This window comes from Octopus bimaculoides, chromosome 17 (genome assembly GCF_001194135.2).
Source record: "Octopus bimaculoides isolate UCB-OBI-ISO-001 chromosome 17, ASM119413v2, whole genome shotgun sequence".
Lineage (NCBI taxonomy): Eukaryota > Metazoa > Mollusca > Cephalopoda > Octopoda > Octopodidae > Octopus > Octopus bimaculoides.
Window position 1 is genome coordinate 8,096,224 of NC_068997.1, and position 16,603 is coordinate 8,112,826.

Consider the following 16,603-nt stretch of genomic DNA (forward strand, 5'->3'; position numbering starts at 1 on the left):
AGAGCGGGTGCACAGGAATCGAGAGAGAATAAAGCAGAGGGTTAGGGTTAGGCCATAACACAAGGGAGAGAGAGAGAGATATTCTTTAGGGATTTCTGTCGCATAGTTTAAGGGAATGGTAGTAATAGAAGCAGAGAGGTATTAGGCCCAGAACATGAGGGGGATTTTTGTTGCGTATTTTAGAGAGACAGTAAATATTGAATGGCCGTAATATGGAATTGAGAAATAAGAGTTTTCGGTCAGCTAATCTAAGACAGAATTATAGAGATAAGTGACTGTGTGATAAAAATGTGTGAGATGGTACAAAGTGATCTGGAACTAAGATAGAAAGTTCATCAAAGCATTTCCTGCTATAGAAAAGACTAAAATGGACAATGTTACATTGATGTGACAAGGGTTGTAGAGCTGGAGTAAGAGAAGGACCAATCAAATTAGAGACTCACTTCTGAACTTGGTCAAGGAGATGCAAGTGACAAGGTGGTATACCTGCCAAAATATGACAAAAGTATTCCATACAAAGAGGAACTGTGGTCTTGTAAAGATACAAAATGGCTTCAGAGTTGAAGTAGTCCTTTGAGCTATACAATGACCCAACCTTCCAGTAAGCAGACTTATTTGTTGATTGTTTATAAGAACCCCGAGAAAAATCAGGTGAGAAAATCAAGCCAAGCAATTTCAAAGAATATCTTTCCCCAACTGGTTTCAGTCTCACTACATGATATCTCATATAAATGAAAAACAAAAATAAAGACCTCACTTCCTACGAAAAGACATGAGTTTGCAGTTTCCCGTTTTGCTCACATTGTACAGAAAGAACACTAGAGATCTGAAGATTTCTCATTTCATAAAATAGTCTGCTATAAAACCATATATATGAGGTATACACTGAGAGTCTCAGTCTGTTTATACACAATCATAGTCCTACAAAGAAACACTTGAGTGATCCACAGAAAACAAAGAAACAGGGGGCAGTATGGTGTAGTTACTTATTCCAGCTCCTTATTCAAATTCTATCATTAATCGTCTGTATTTTCCCAAAATTTTAATAAGCTGATCTTATTGGAGTTCTTTTCTTTGCTTGATTATTATTATTATTTATTAATTTATTATTTTTTTCATTTAGTTTTTAAGCTACTTTACTTTAATGAGGGTTTTATTTTTCTCTACTGTTTGCATTCATAATCTGTTTTATGAACTTTTTAAAATTCAATGCATTAGATATGTGAAACCTTTTCATATTTGCATTTAGTCAGTAGGTCAATCCTCTGAGGTATTTTTTCTTAGCCATATTAACAAACTATATTAGATGACATCAGAAAATATTAGATCACTGATTTAGTTAAAATATATCATTTCTAGCTATCAAGTCATCTCAGAAATCGAGGGAGTGGAGGCAATACACACATTAAAATTTAAAAAAACTATATTTATTTTTTTACTATTTACATAATTCATTTAAACTGAAAGACAACTTATTTCATGATTTTTCAAATATATTCAACCTGAGAACTTACCATTTTTTTTATCATTACAAGCTTTGGTCCAAGATGTCTGTGAGATGAAAGCATATAGAGAACACGAATGTAGAAGGAAATCAAATTTAAATTGAAAACCACTCTAGTAGCATCCATCAGTTTGAAGTAGCGAAGAATGACTCCAAAAATGAACAAGCTGATGGTTATAACATCAACTATGTTCCAAAAGTCATTGATGTAATTGGTAAATCGTATCCAAAGTGACATAGAACTTCTTGTTAATATCTGAAATAAAAGTAGAAAACGAGTAGAAAACACATGAGTACTTATACACACACACGTGTGTGCGTGTGTATGCATATAAATATTTATTGGCAAGGATTAGCAGGGGAGATGTGGACCACTAACAAGAGACTATGAGCTCCATCACAATGAACTTCACAGTTAAAAACTTTGCAACAAGGCCCAAACCTTCAGCCTGTGTCCCTAAACACCAGATAATGAAAATTTAGCCTCAGGAAGAAACGTAAGCTGCTCATGAAGCAGTATTATGCAGCAGGGGAGCATAAGATGAATCACAATCTAGGAGGAACTCATGCACCCCAGTTCCAAGAATACCAAAGTGATTGGTACAGGGACTGCAACAAGAACAGGGAGAAAGTGGAAGACAGCTGAAGCAGTCCATCAAGCAGTGGAGTGCTTGAAACACAAAGCTCTTCAATGGAGTGTAGCACATAGCAGGGCTAGATTCAGAAGTTCTTCAACAACCTAATATGAAGTGGCTAGTGGAAAGGAAAGGGGGAAGCTAGTGTAGGAGGATGGGCAAGCATCAGTAGAGAAAGAGTGAACAAATAGAGTAGTATTAACATGGAACAGGGTACCTGGATGAAGTGGGGACAGGCAATCAGGCAGAAAGTCTCCTAGAAGGACATCTGGAACCAGAAACCACTAGGGATCAAGTTCTTGATGCAGGGTTCAATGAAGTCCTCCCCAAAACTCCTTAATAAAATGGAATTAATTCAGTGGAGACCCTGCATGGCCCCTGTGTCCTAGGATAGTGTTCTTTGAGCATATCTTAAGCAACTGCTCCAGGGTGCTGAGTGAAGGATGCTATTGCTGGAGACATGATCATCTCCTCAAGACCATCGCTGTGACAATCAGCATGGGGATCAGCAACAGCAGAATTGGAAAGATAAGGAAATAGCTAGTTCAGTTTATTGTTCTTAAAGACCTCTGTGACATCAAAGCATGTAGCTTTGAAACCAGAATATGAAGTAACATGAGATATAGATAAAGTTTATATATATATATATTATCACATCTCATCTGTAAATCTCACCATTTTCAGGTCTTAATTAGTCTGCTTCCAGCAGACTACCCTTAACTATTAACTTCCCATGTTTTCTACCAAAATCTTCATCATCCATGAATGACAAAAATGGATTTGATTAAATAATTTTGAGACAGTACTTACCTGGTGTATTTCTTCTGTAAATATTCCAATCACCCACACAAGAAGAAGCCATTCTAGATAAGAAATCTGAGGTTTAAGTTCAACAAGTAACACATAGCTATAGATGACAAGGAAAATTACATAAAATATCTGAAATAGAAAAAGAATTTGAAGAAAATTATATCTAGTGTTACAAGTATTTAATGGCAAATTCATAGTTACATTTAAACAAAGGAGACACATGAGAGAAGATTAAAACATGGAAACCAATTTATATCTTCTCTCATATATTCTTTTTACATCTACCGGTTTTGCTGTGTAAACAATGAACTAAAAGGATGTAAGTAAAATTGTTAAAATCTATGTTTTGCGTATGTATGTATAAATATGGATGTCTGTGTGTATGTGCATGTTGTGTAGGGGCACTTTTGCATGTATGTGTATGAGTATATATAGATGCTTGTATATATCTACATATGTGCATTCTCAAGTCTACACATGTACAAGGATTAAAATTCTCAGGAAGGGTATAGTCATTTTAAATCAATACCAGCATTTGACTGGTACTTTATTTTACTGACCCCAGAAGGATAAAAAGCAAATTCGAGCTTAGTGTGATTTGAACTCAAAAACATAGAGTTTTGATGAGGGGTTTTTTTTTTGCCTGTTACTCTACTAATTCTATCAATAAATATTAAACACAAATTAACTTCTTTGAATATGCTAACTTTCTACTGATGTTTATTAACTAAAATATATTCCCAAAATATTAATCAGTTTTTAAGTATTGCCTGCTCCACCTAGTTTTTCTTTGTTTTATTTCAAATGTGATTTGCACAAGAATAAGGGCAGTAAAAGTGTGAAAGAAAAAAAAAAAAACAAGAACCATGTGGTTGGGTCAAACCAAATAATGGATTACATCCATCATCTTTGTTTAGTAAAATTTGTTTTAAAAGAGTAATTCTTTTCTTCTCTCTTAAAATTAATTTGTAAAGAAAATTTACTCTAAAAGGGAAACATTTTAGATATTTATGAGTAGGTACATACCAAATTGGTCAAAAACTTTACGAAAGGAGTGCAGTAGAATGTCACACATCTGCATAACACTTTGCTCAAGCATGATGGACATATTCTTAACTTCTGGCGGTGGTTTCTGGATTAGAATTGGAATAAATTACTTGAATAATTAGTCACAGAATTACATATTTTATGCTTAATCTTCAAAATATATAATATACAATTGAAATAGGAGAACCACTTGTAAAAGTCTAGAATGTGACCGAAATTATTCCTTTAGACACATTCTTCCTTTTGCATCACTCATACAGCTAAAACTCATTGCTTCAAGCTAGCTAAGTACACTTATACAGGTGAATGAAATCTAATTGGCTTGTGTTTCATGCAGGGAATGAAATCTAATTACCTGATTGGTAGACAATCAAGTGGATGAGTGGTCTCTTGTTACATTGTTAGTATTACAGAGCTCCAATAATCTCAATCCTTCTTCATTTCTCAACTAAACCATAGCCCCTGTATACACTCTGATATCCAGCATTGTGTTACCCAATATATTTATCAAAGGTGCCAGCCATAATATTGACATCACTGTCATTTGATCTGGGGATAGTCTGCAAGATAGCCTCATAGAATCAGTCCTGTTCATCTGCCAGCCAAGATTGTGGTGCATATGGGTTGGTAATTGCTGCACTCATATTGCCCAAGATAAGTCTAAACTTTGACTACCTTAATTATCTCATCCACCATTTATCTGCCAATAACTCCAAGCACATTGTCTCTACAACCCACTCAGAAGAAGCTGTGCTGGTTCTCTTTGCATGTGAAAGGTTTCTGTTTTAGCTCTTCCACACAACACGCATCTATGTGCATCTTTAACATAGCTGTGACTGTATCCCAAAGATAGATCCGTCTTTACAGTGACAGAAAATTGAGCTGTCAACAACCATAAAATTCAAATGAGACCCACAATGTAGTTATTGTTCCTACTTTTGAGGTACTGCTGCACATACAAACATCATAGATTTCATCCAGGGAAAGACCACCCAACTCACTGATATTACACCTCTAATAAACACAATTCAGCATCTTGCCTACAGGTATGCTGCCTCATCTCTGTTCTTTCTACCACTACTATAAGGGTCTCCATTCATTGGAATTGGCTAGTCTTATGATTTCTCCATTAATACACTCATGACCCACTTCCCTTCCCTCTCATCACTTTTGTTGTGTCCCAGGCCCCACACCAACCATTGAGCCTAAGTCTTCCTCTCCAGATAATCAACCCTTGGAGTCTCTTTCCTGCTCATGTTTTTCTTGCAGGTCTCAACCTGCAACAGTTTAAACAAAGCATTACTGTCATCAGTTTTACCAGTCTTGGGAAGCTTGTAAATGCCATGGGCACTACGCTTTCCTCCAAACCTAGCAAGTGTAAAACAAAGAGAGAAAAATGTCTTAATATTGATCCAAACAGACTTGGAATGTCACATCATAATTCTTTAACAGTATCTTCTAACCACCATAGAATAAGTCTTCCTGCAAGAAGCATATAAGCATTATGAGAGTGGAAAGTATTCTCTGAATAATACAAGGGTACATACTCAAGGAGGCTGCACAGCTCTGCACCAACAAAGCATTAATTCTGTGCTTATCAACCGGAAATCAAGAATGCCTAAATGACAGAGATACAAATGATAAATAACCACAGTAGTCTATTTATAACCAACAACAAAAATGTTATTATGGTATTATCTATCTATAAAATATAGTGTGGTGGCCAATACACAATATAAGGCAATTCATAAATAGGAAAGCCCTCAGCATAGACAATGATGTGAAGGGCATATTCATACAAAATATGAAAAAATCTAGGTAGAATGCTGTTGATAAAACTTCTATACAAACATAATAAATTTAAAGTAACATTTCAATTCAAATCACTAATCTCTGTTACATAAAGGAAAATAGTTAACAACAGGAATTAGAAGTGGTAAGTATAAAAAGAAACATGACTTACAGTTTGTTATTTCTCTCATTATGGTCCTGTAAATATGAATAAAAGTATAACATGATATATATAATAGATCTGTTTTATTTTGTTTTATTGTCTACACGTTAAAATATATTTACAGTTAATATTACCACAGTCATATCATCAGATTTCTGGCAATGTTATATCTATTACGTGTTTAAGCTTCCATATTTAACCTTTCATTGTAACTATAGACTTCATATGATAAAAACTGAATTTATTATTTTAATACTGGAACATAAAGAGAATGTTGCAAGTGAGAGGTGTCAGCCATCTCTTGTGATCAAACTGAAATGTTTGACAGGAGATTCAATTTTTCCTGTCAATATATCCAATACAGAATAATATTCTAATAGTGTTCTGGTTACAGTGAATCTCCTGCAAAAGAGTTGTAAATATTGCTTCTAGAAAATGAAACTTGAAACAGGGAAGGAATGGAGAAACTGGGTGTATCATAAATTCTTTGAAAACCTGAAAGTAAACAACAGTTAAGACAAAAAGCAACCAGGTGGCATGCAGAAGAGAATTAGAACTGCAGAGGATGGTTGAGTTATAAAGTGATTAAAATAGTAGCATCGTATATAGTGACTGATTGGAAGAACGATGTGCATATGTGGTTTATGACAAACTGATTTCAGTTTAAGCTACATCTAAAATTTGAGATTTAAAACTTTTTTTCTTTATTCAAAGAATTTAAAAAATTTTTTGGCAGCTTCATTTGATAGGATGAGCAGCCACAAAGAAGCCATCACTTTAGCTCATCAAGCATTAAATATTATTAGCTCTGTCACATCACTGGTACTGAACCTTTGGATTAATTTCTGTTACATTCAAAGAATATACCATCTGGTAACTCCTTCCAAATCTTCTGTCAACTTCAATTAGGACACACGAAGTATAAAGAGAACTATTTTCTAAACCAAATTGGAGTCAGTCAGGCTGATAAAAATAGCAACAAACCCTTCTCAAGTCACACCCTGCCATCATAGGAAAAAAAAAGAATAGGCACATTGGATAATGAAGTCCTAGATATACTGTCTGAATAAGACAGAACAGTCATGGCTGTAACATTATTGACAATAAATCTGTTTGATTAATGGACTGATTCACCATTATGCTCAACTAAAATAATGAAGAAGACATTGAAAGTGAGACGGCAACTAGTTCAATGGAGAATATAAACTATTAAATTAAAAGATATGGACTAATTAATATCTGTGTGTAATGGAAATCACTTTATATAGGAGATACGTAATTGGTTACCAAAATCTAGAGTGCAATATGCAGCAATAGCTGTGTTAATAGACATTTAAAGGGGATTAAAACAGCTGGTCATAACATGATGTTGAAATATAAACAGCATTGAAGTTGATTTCTAAAATTTCTAAAATGATTTAGAATTTCTAAAACTCTTTTGTTCATAGATTTCTAATGAATTAAGCATTTATGGTTGGTGTTACATTTCTAAGCCTATGCTTCTATGCCTTCTGTTAAGCCTTCTCTTCTAAGATTATTGCATTATAAGCATTAAAAGTAATCCGTTTAGTTATTTGCGAATGTAAATTTCAGAGATAAGAAACTAGTTTTAACTATTGACAACAAGGAATTTATAGCAGCTGGTAACTTGGATATCTCGATAACATAATCGATCGTTCATTAGAAGCTTTATAACAAAACATTTGATGTCCCTAATTTTCTTCACTGGTTCCTACAACATAGTTATTGGTGAATATGATAGGAATTTATGCTAAGTGGGATCCCAAAGATTTAAGTAAAATTCATTGTTGGCTGGGGTGAGAGGAAGACAGAGAGAGAGGGGTGCAGAGCATTCCTGTTGCCTCTGAATTATAGTTGACTCTTTCGATAACAAGACCAATGAGATTCTTGATAGAATTTTAAGACACTACAACTACTACTACAATAATAATAATAATAATAATGGTTTCAAATTTTTCCACAAGGGCAGCCATTTTGGGGGAGGGGATGAGTTGATTACATTGGCCCCAGTATTCAACTGGTACTTAATTTATCAACCCCGAAAGGATGAGAGGCAAAATTGACCTCGGCGGAATTTGAACTCAGAACATAGCAACAGGTGAAATACTGCTAAGCATTTTGTCCAGCATGTTAACAATACTGCTCACTGCCTTAATAATAATAATAATAATGATGACAATAATAATAATAATAATAATAATAATAATAATAATAATAATAATAACCACAACAACAACAACAACAACAACAATAATAATAATTCTGAGAATATCAGCAATCATTAAAGAAATAAGTATTACCTTTTTATCATCAAACTTTATTAGAAATATAAGCAATGGACAGAATGTACAAAGTAACAACTGAAAGAAGAATAAAGAAAAATGTAGGAAACAAGTAGACACAACATAAAAGCTAAATATTTAGGGTGGTATCAATATACACAGAGTAGTGAAACAAGAAACTTAAATTAATGACAATTAGTTACATGTACAATTGTCCCTTGATTTACTTAGATTGCTCAGATTCATTTTAGCATGGCTTTTTGCTGATTAAAAAGTACTTTTTTTCTAGATTGCATTGGTGAATGTTTGGCCATAAGTACAGGTATAGCTGTGTAGTAAGATGTTTGCTTCTCAACCACATCGCTCCAGGTTCAGTCCCACTGTGTGGCACCTTGGGAAATTGTCCTCAACTATAGCCTAATGGTTGACTAAAACTTTGTAAGTGGATTTGATAGACAGAGACTGAAAGAGGTTCATTGTATATACACATACATGACAGAAGTAAATAGACACCCATAAAACATTGCTTTATGCGTTATCTTAATTTGAAAAGATTTGTATTTTTAATTAATTGACATTTTTATGTTTCAGGTTCTATATGAAAATGTTTAATCATAACACATGCAAAAGAAGCCTTGGAACTGTCTGAATTTCAAAGAGGCCATACTGTGGGACAATTTAAAGGTGAACTTAGCATAAAATCACAAAAAAACCTTGAGATCCCACTTTCTACAGTTAATAGAGTGATTGTGCAATTCACTGGAGGGGGGAAGGAGTCCTCATCACCTCACCCAGGTCAACCAGGGCCCTCTGACAGTACAATTCGCAAAATTTCCTGCAGATTCTCTGCTCAACTTACTCTGTCATGGTCAATGCAACAATCACATGCTACACACCTTCCTTCCAAGCACTGCTGTAAACAGTAGAAGTGAGCTAGAATGTTAAAATTTAGTGCACATGCACAACAGACCTCAAGGCCAATCTATGCTAAGTGGCTTCACTCAGCATGCTTTAGCTTCATTACTATGGCCACAATCTGGATACATATTGATCAGACTATGTATGTACAGAATATGTGATATAAGCTATATCATGCATTAGAAGATAATTAAAATCACCAACCATCAAAATACTGTTATTTGTGCTTATGCTTCCCATCCAAATTTTGGTCAACAAAGATTGACAAGCAGCCTGGGACACAAATTTCTTATTGTTAACATTAAATGCTATTTGCATGCATGAAGCATCATTCCAGGTTTTCCGTTGTAGCAACAGTAAATCTAATGTCCCTTTTTCATCTGCGTAGTAACATTCAGTCAAAACTCCAATGGCACATTCTTCATAAAGACTAAAATTAATAGAGTAATGGTACTTGTGAAAATATAAGTCAATTTGAAAGGAAAATATTTAACAGTTATAAATCAATCAGTTTTAGTTTCAATATCGACTTGAAAAAATAATTGGATGAGTTATGTTTGCTACCACCATACATTTCTCATCTTTAAGTTAAATGCAATTAATATACACAACAGTAAGTTTAGTAGCTAACATATCATAATAGAAGTATTGTATAAGACATGCATTAGTTTTCTCACAATGGTGTACTGCGCTTTATATTGTGATTTATAAAACAGGAATTGAGAAAATAAAAAGACAAAATGCTTAGCAGCATTTCATGTCTTTATATTCTGAGTTCAAATTCTGCTAAGGTTGGTTTTGCCTTGCATCTTTTGAGGGTCAATAAAATAAATACCAGTTACGTACTGGGATCAATGTAACCAACTTGTCCTCCTCCTAGTCTCAACCAGAGACACCAATGGACAACAAGGCTTTGCATTTAAAAATTCTAATATGTGAGGTGCCATGAAATTGAAAATACCGATGTCTGTGGGAGAGAAAAAACCTGAATGAGTCAGGCTGCATTTACATAAAGAGGAATTTACATAGAATATATAAGGTGCTCATAAGTATTTTGGGGTTACCAGAATTTTGGTCTACATATTTGTTTGCTCCTCTTGATATCATTCACAGTGTACCAATGATAAATGGTAATGCTTTAAAATGTCACATTCTTCTGATTTCAGTCTCCCAGATCTTTATGTTTCTCAAATGTTTTCAGAAATGTATTTTTGTCAGCTGAGACTGCAACATTAATTAGAAAACAAAGTTTTTCAGTATCATCGTCATCATCATCATCAGCAGCAGCAGCATCACCATCATCCACATCATTTAACGTCTGCTTTTCATGCTGGCATGGGTGGACAGTTTGACTGAGGACTAGCAAGTCAGGAGGCTGCACAAGGCTCCAATCTGATCTGGTTTTTCAAAATGACATCAGGTCGGTGCTGTACTAATCAATCAGTCTGAACACCGAAATTCCAAAGGATGGTAATGTTAGCATTCTGAGCAACTTGTCATGGCTTATGTTCACACCAGTTACTTTTCTGAGCAACATATTAACCAGTGTATGTACTGAGCTGTCCTGTCATGTCCTAGCAAGTATTCTTCTCAGGTATTTGCCATGTAGCCTGACATGTGCTTTCAATGCATCCTACATGAACTCAGACATCTCAGAAGGATTTACAACCAAAAGCCCTACCATACATCTCCACACAACCCTCTTAACAACAAAGCCTTCAAAACCATCCTTCAAAACATTCCTCTGCTAAAAAAAGGACCACAGAATGAACTTAATCCTCCAAACACACACCATCATAAAAAGCAGGAGACAGCCCAAATCTATGAAAAATCTCCTAACACAAGCCATCAGTAAAAAAAATGCAGAACACCCAACTGTGGTATCTGCATCAATTTAATTGAGGGACCACAGTTCTCATTCAAACAGGGACAACGCTTCACAGTAAAAAGCAACTTCACATGTGTTTCGGAGAACCTGATATGCATACTAACTTGCTCTGGGTGTCAAGAGCAATACATTGGCCAAACAAAAAACAGTTTGTGTCAAACTGCACAAATTCCAGATCAAAAAACAGAAAAGTAGCATTCAGCGAACATTCAAAAGAGATACCTCAAGAATTCATCCAAAACAATCCCAACCACTACTAGCATCCACAATGAGTCGCTTTTAGGTCACTTGACCATTTAACATTGGCTAATAAACTGAGCTTTCAAAGACCTGCTGAGGTAATTGAAGTCATTGTCATGGCTGATGACACTACTGCTTGATTGGCACCCATACCAGTGACACGTAAAAAGCACCATTCAGTCATGGTCGTTGCCAGTGCCGCCTGACTGGTTCCCATGCTAATGGCATGTAAAAAGTATCATTCCATCAGTCAGGCATAAAAAGCGAAGTACCACCAGTCAGATGGTATTGGCTGATGCCATTACCAGCTGACTGGCCCTCAGACCGGTGACATGTTATCAACTAGCCCACTCCCATAAAGATTTCAGGCCTTGTGCCTATAGTAGAAAGTATTATTATTATCATTAGCACCAGCAACACTATTGCAATGCCAAATACTGGTTCTGGGATTCCTTTGACCAAATCACAGACAAAAGTATTTGTTACCACTTCTGAACTGAGTTTAGGTCTCGTAAAATAAACTTCATTTTTTTTTTTTGTCAAACGATAAAGATGTAAATGAGAGTGTTAGTAAACTAAACAAAATGAAACATAAATAATAAAATAAATATAGCATGAGCAATTTGACATCTACTCAATATATAATTGATTAAAATAAACTGACCAATCAAAGTATTTAGGGTAATAGGCTACAAGAAGGTTAGTACTCCCAATATGTACATACAGTTATATAATTAGACAGACAGAGATAGACAGATAGATAGACAGACAGACAGACAGACAGACAGACAGACAGACAGACAGACAGACAGACAGACAGACAGACAGACAGACAGACAGACAGACAGATAGACAGATAGATAGATAGATAGATAGATAGATAGATAGATAGATAGATAGATTGACTCACTCAGCATGTTCTTGAAATTTGATCCGTTTGTCATAATCTTTACATTTTAGTTTCAGAGATTTCAGCAATTTATTTGCAATTAGAGCAGATGGCAATACCTCCTGGTGAAACAACAATTGTATAGAAACACATTCAAGCAAAACACATATAATATGAATTAAACAGAAACAAAAACAGAAAATGCAATTTTGCTCTTCATTTATTATTAATTTTATTGCTCAATACTATACTCTTTTTGGTCTATAATTCTTCAATACTCACATTAATAGGAACAACTTGCAGAAATGGTTAGGTTTGGCCACTAAATCACCATCACCATTTTGCATTTAGTATTTCAAGTCTCATCCAACCCATGCTGACATGGATTGAGCAAGACTTCTTGAGACAATATTTTATAGTCAGATGCCTTTCCTGATACCAATTCTTACTTATTTTTGCAAAACAAACTGCTCTTTGATACTATTTCGTTTATTGGAGACATAAACAATATCATTGCTCCCAAAACAGTGTCAATGTGTGGAGGAAAACATGATGGACTTTGTACAGTTTCCATATCAAGAATCTTTGCTTCTTTTACCAAACTTGAAATCAATATTCTCATTAGATATCCCACTGATTACTCAATATTAATTGACTGAATCAATTTGTATTATTTTCAATGTTTTTCTAATGTTAGTATCTTATTTTCCAAATAAGTAGGATCTTTTTAGGAATTAGACATCTACATTTGATTTAATTTGGCTAGGTATTTATTTGATCAACTTTGATGGAATTGAAGGTAGAGTTGTGTTTCAAATTTGTAATAGAAAATGATTTATCCATAAAATGGGAAGAATGTAGCCTGAAGTTCTAATGTCCTACTTATCTCCACTGACTTCACAATAATTTATTCCCAAAGAAAAAGTTCCATGGTCAGAGCAGTGTCTAATCTGGTTGTCTGCTTCTGTTTTTAAAAGTTTACAAAATAATTAATATGCCAATTCAACTTTTATACTCTTATCCAGTATACATTTTCCAGTATACATTTTCCAGTATACATTTTCTGGGAAAACTAAGCAGGATAAGTGGAAAAAATGGTAATATGCTAAACAAAAGGTATTACATTATTTTGGGGTTGCCACTCTTCATTCTTTGTTGAAGAGCAATCAAGACTTTGTGGTGCACAAAATATATCAGTAAGGTACTGTGGTGAGTTCAAAAACTTGTGTTTAAACAAATAAAGTCATTTATATAGCTCTTACAACAAACTGACTTACCATGCCGCCTTTCCAAAATAAAAATGCCATTTCTTTTCTGTTCAAAAATACTGCCCATAGGAACAATTTTGTTGCAATGGGAAGACTAGCTGAAATAAGAAACAGACAAGTAAAACATGTGATACAATTAGTTCAGATGCTAAGAATAAAATGAAAACAGAAAACTGAAGGAAATTATTAGTCTTTATCAGACAAAGGTTTTATTAACCATTCTGATATTTTCCAAATTTGACAATTTTCTGGAATCATCTAAAGCAACACAAGAAGAAAAAAATCTGGAAAATCAACTTCAGAAATATGTGACTTAATTATTATGATCACGCTCTACAATTTCTGCTAAGTCAATGCATTAATATTGGTTTCAAATTTTGGCACAATGCCAGCAGCTCCGTGGGGACAAGATAAATCAATTACATCAACTTCAGTGATCAACAGATACTTATTTTATCAACCCAAAAGGATGAAAGGCAAAGTCAACCTCAGTGGAAATGCTACTAAGCATTTTGCCAAGCATACTAACAATCCTGCCAGTTTGCCTCTTTAAGTCAATGCATTACTTTTAATTATCATCATCATCATCATCATCGTTTAACGTCCACTTTCCATGCTAGCATGGGTTGGACGATTTGACTGAGGACTGGTGGACCAGATGGCTACACCAGGCTCCAATCTGATTTGGCAGAGTTTTTACTGCTGGATGCCCTTCCTAACGCCAACCACTCCAAGAGTGTAGTGGGTGCTTTTACATGCCACCGGCACGAAGGCCAGTCAGGCGGTACTGGCAACAGCCATGCTCAAAAAGGTGTATTTTACGTGCCACCTGCACAGGAGCCAGTCCAGCAGCACTGGCAACGATCTCACTCGAATGTCTTTACACATGCCACCAGCACAAGTGCCAAGAAGGCGACGTTTATGACAATCTTTGAGTAGAGGAGACAGCCAATTGAATTGATTCCATTAAAAGGAAAAACAAAAATAATACCAGAATGACATGAATCAGAACAACGTTAAATACCACAAGGTATTCACTCTAGTATAGGGATGATCCTACTACTCCACCCTTACAAGAAAACAACTGGATAATGTGATGTTCATGCCAAAAGTGCCATACAGTTTAATGACCTCACTCAGATTTTGAAATAGAACCAGTTACACTTAACTGCACTAATTACTTCTTTTTCCCACAATTCCTTCCATAATAATAAGAAAGATAATCCTTTCTCTTATAGGCACAAGGCCTGGAACTTAGGGAGAGGGAGGTAATTGATTGCATCAACCCCAGTATACACCTGGTACTTATTTTATTGACCCCGAAAGGGTGAAAAGTAAAGTCAACCTCAGCAGAATTTGAACTGAGATCATTAAGTTCAAATTTTGTTAAAGTCAGCTTTGCCTTTCATCCTTTTGGGGTTAATAAAATAAGGACCAGTTACGTACTGGGGTTGATAAAATTGACTTCCCGTCCCCTGAAATTGCTAGCCTTGCGCAAAAATTTGAAACGAATAATAATAATTATGGTAATTTCAAATTTTGGCACAAGGCCAGCAATTTCAGTGGTGAGAAAGTAAGTCGATTACATGGAGCCCAGGGCTTAAGTGGTACTTGCTTCGTCAACCCCAAAAGCATGCTGAGATCAAAAGTTGACCTCAGCAGTGCTTGAACTCAGAATATGAAGACAGACAAGGCCTGAAATTCTGGGGTAGGAGATGAGTTGATTACGTTAGCCCCAGTGTTTCACTGGTACTTATTTCATTGACCACGGAAGGATGAAAGAATAAGTCGACCTTGGTGGAATTTGAACTCACAACATAAGAATGGATGAAGTACTGCTAAGCATTTCATCCAATATGCTAATGGTTCTGCCAGCTTGCCATCTTCTTAATAATAATAATAATAATAATAATAATAATAATAATAATAATAATAATAATAATAATAATAATAATAATAATAATAATAATAATAATAATAATAATAATAATAATAATAAGAAGAAGAAGAAGAAGAAGAAGAAGAAGAAGAAGAAACCTTCCTACAACAAGCACAAGGCCTGGATTTTGTGGGGAAAGGGAAAGTCGATTGCATTGACTCTAGTACACAACTGGTACTCAATTTACCGACCCCAAAAGGATGAAAGGCAAAGTCAACCTTAGTGAAATCTGAACTCAGAACATGATGACAGATGAAATGCCACCAAACATTTTGCCTGGCATGCTAACAATTCTGCCAGCATGCTACCTTAGTAATAATATTAATAATAATAATAATAATAATAATAATAATAATAATAATAATAACGACTGGCTTCAAATGTTGGTCAGTTTGAAAAAAAAGAAACTCTTTTTGTAAAAACTTACATTGGTAAATTGCTGAGAATCTATCTTGACCAGCTTTCTTTTGCAAAAGAGCATACTCATCCATGAGTTTGTGGAATAAAGGAACTCCATCTTTAATGCTAATATCTTTACTTTCCTGAAACAAAATCGAATGTTATATGATATTCATTATCAGTTCAAGCTGGTATGTTACATATTATGACATGTTATACACACACACAAATGCAAACAATACATACATATACAGGGTTGGTCAAAAGTCTCCCGACAGTAACTCAAAATTCCATAAATATTATCTGTGATTCCGTATTGACTCAAATGGAAAAACGTCTTGGTCAAGAAGAACTTCACTTTGAACAATTTTCATGATGTTTCATATTTAGATGCTTTTATTAAATCCATTCAGTTGTTAAACATAAATAAATCTTGCTATTAAACAGCTTTGATTTACTGTCAAGTAACTTTTGGCCAACGCTAGGGCCCCTGGACTGGCTCTTGTGCGGGTGGCACATAAGATGTACCATCTTGAGCGTGACCGTTGCCAGTACCGCCTGACTGGCCTTGTAGGGTTTTCGAGCGAGATCGTTGCCAGTGCCCCGGGACTGGCTCTTGTGCGGGTGGCACATAAAAGACACCATTTCGAGCGTGGCCGTTTTCGTGCGGGTGACACGTAAAAGCACCCACTACACTCTCTGAGTGGTTGGCATTAGGAAGGGCATCCAGCTGTAGAAACTCTGCCAAATTAGATTGGAGCCTGGTGTTACCATCTGGTTTCACCAGTCCTCAGTCAAATCGTCCAACC

At 35.2% G+C, this 16,603-nt stretch overlaps 1 protein-coding gene across 3 annotated transcripts in view; it reads right to left on the minus strand.

The window, feature by feature from the left end:
• LOC106876914 (transient receptor potential cation channel subfamily M member-like 2) overlaps positions 1-16,603 on the minus strand; it is a 55,562-nt gene that overhangs the window by 9,415 nt on the left and 29,544 nt on the right. For all 3 annotated transcript variants that reach the window (XM_014925663.2, XM_052974096.1, XM_014925665.2), the window contains exons 15-23: positions 15,823-15,937; positions 13,466-13,554; positions 12,210-12,310; positions 9,376-9,601; positions 8,272-8,331; positions 5,960-5,985; positions 3,976-4,081; positions 2,950-3,078; positions 1,515-1,760 (exon numbers count right to left, since the gene is read on the minus strand). In XM_014925663.2, coding sequence (XP_014781149.1) covers positions 1,515-1,760; positions 2,950-3,078; positions 3,976-4,081; positions 5,960-5,985; positions 8,272-8,331; positions 9,376-9,601; positions 12,210-12,310; positions 13,466-13,554; positions 15,823-15,937 — 1,098 coding nt within the window. The remainder of the gene's footprint in view (positions 1-1,514; positions 1,761-2,949; positions 3,079-3,975; positions 4,082-5,959; positions 5,986-8,271; positions 8,332-9,375; positions 9,602-12,209; positions 12,311-13,465; positions 13,555-15,822; positions 15,938-16,603) is intronic.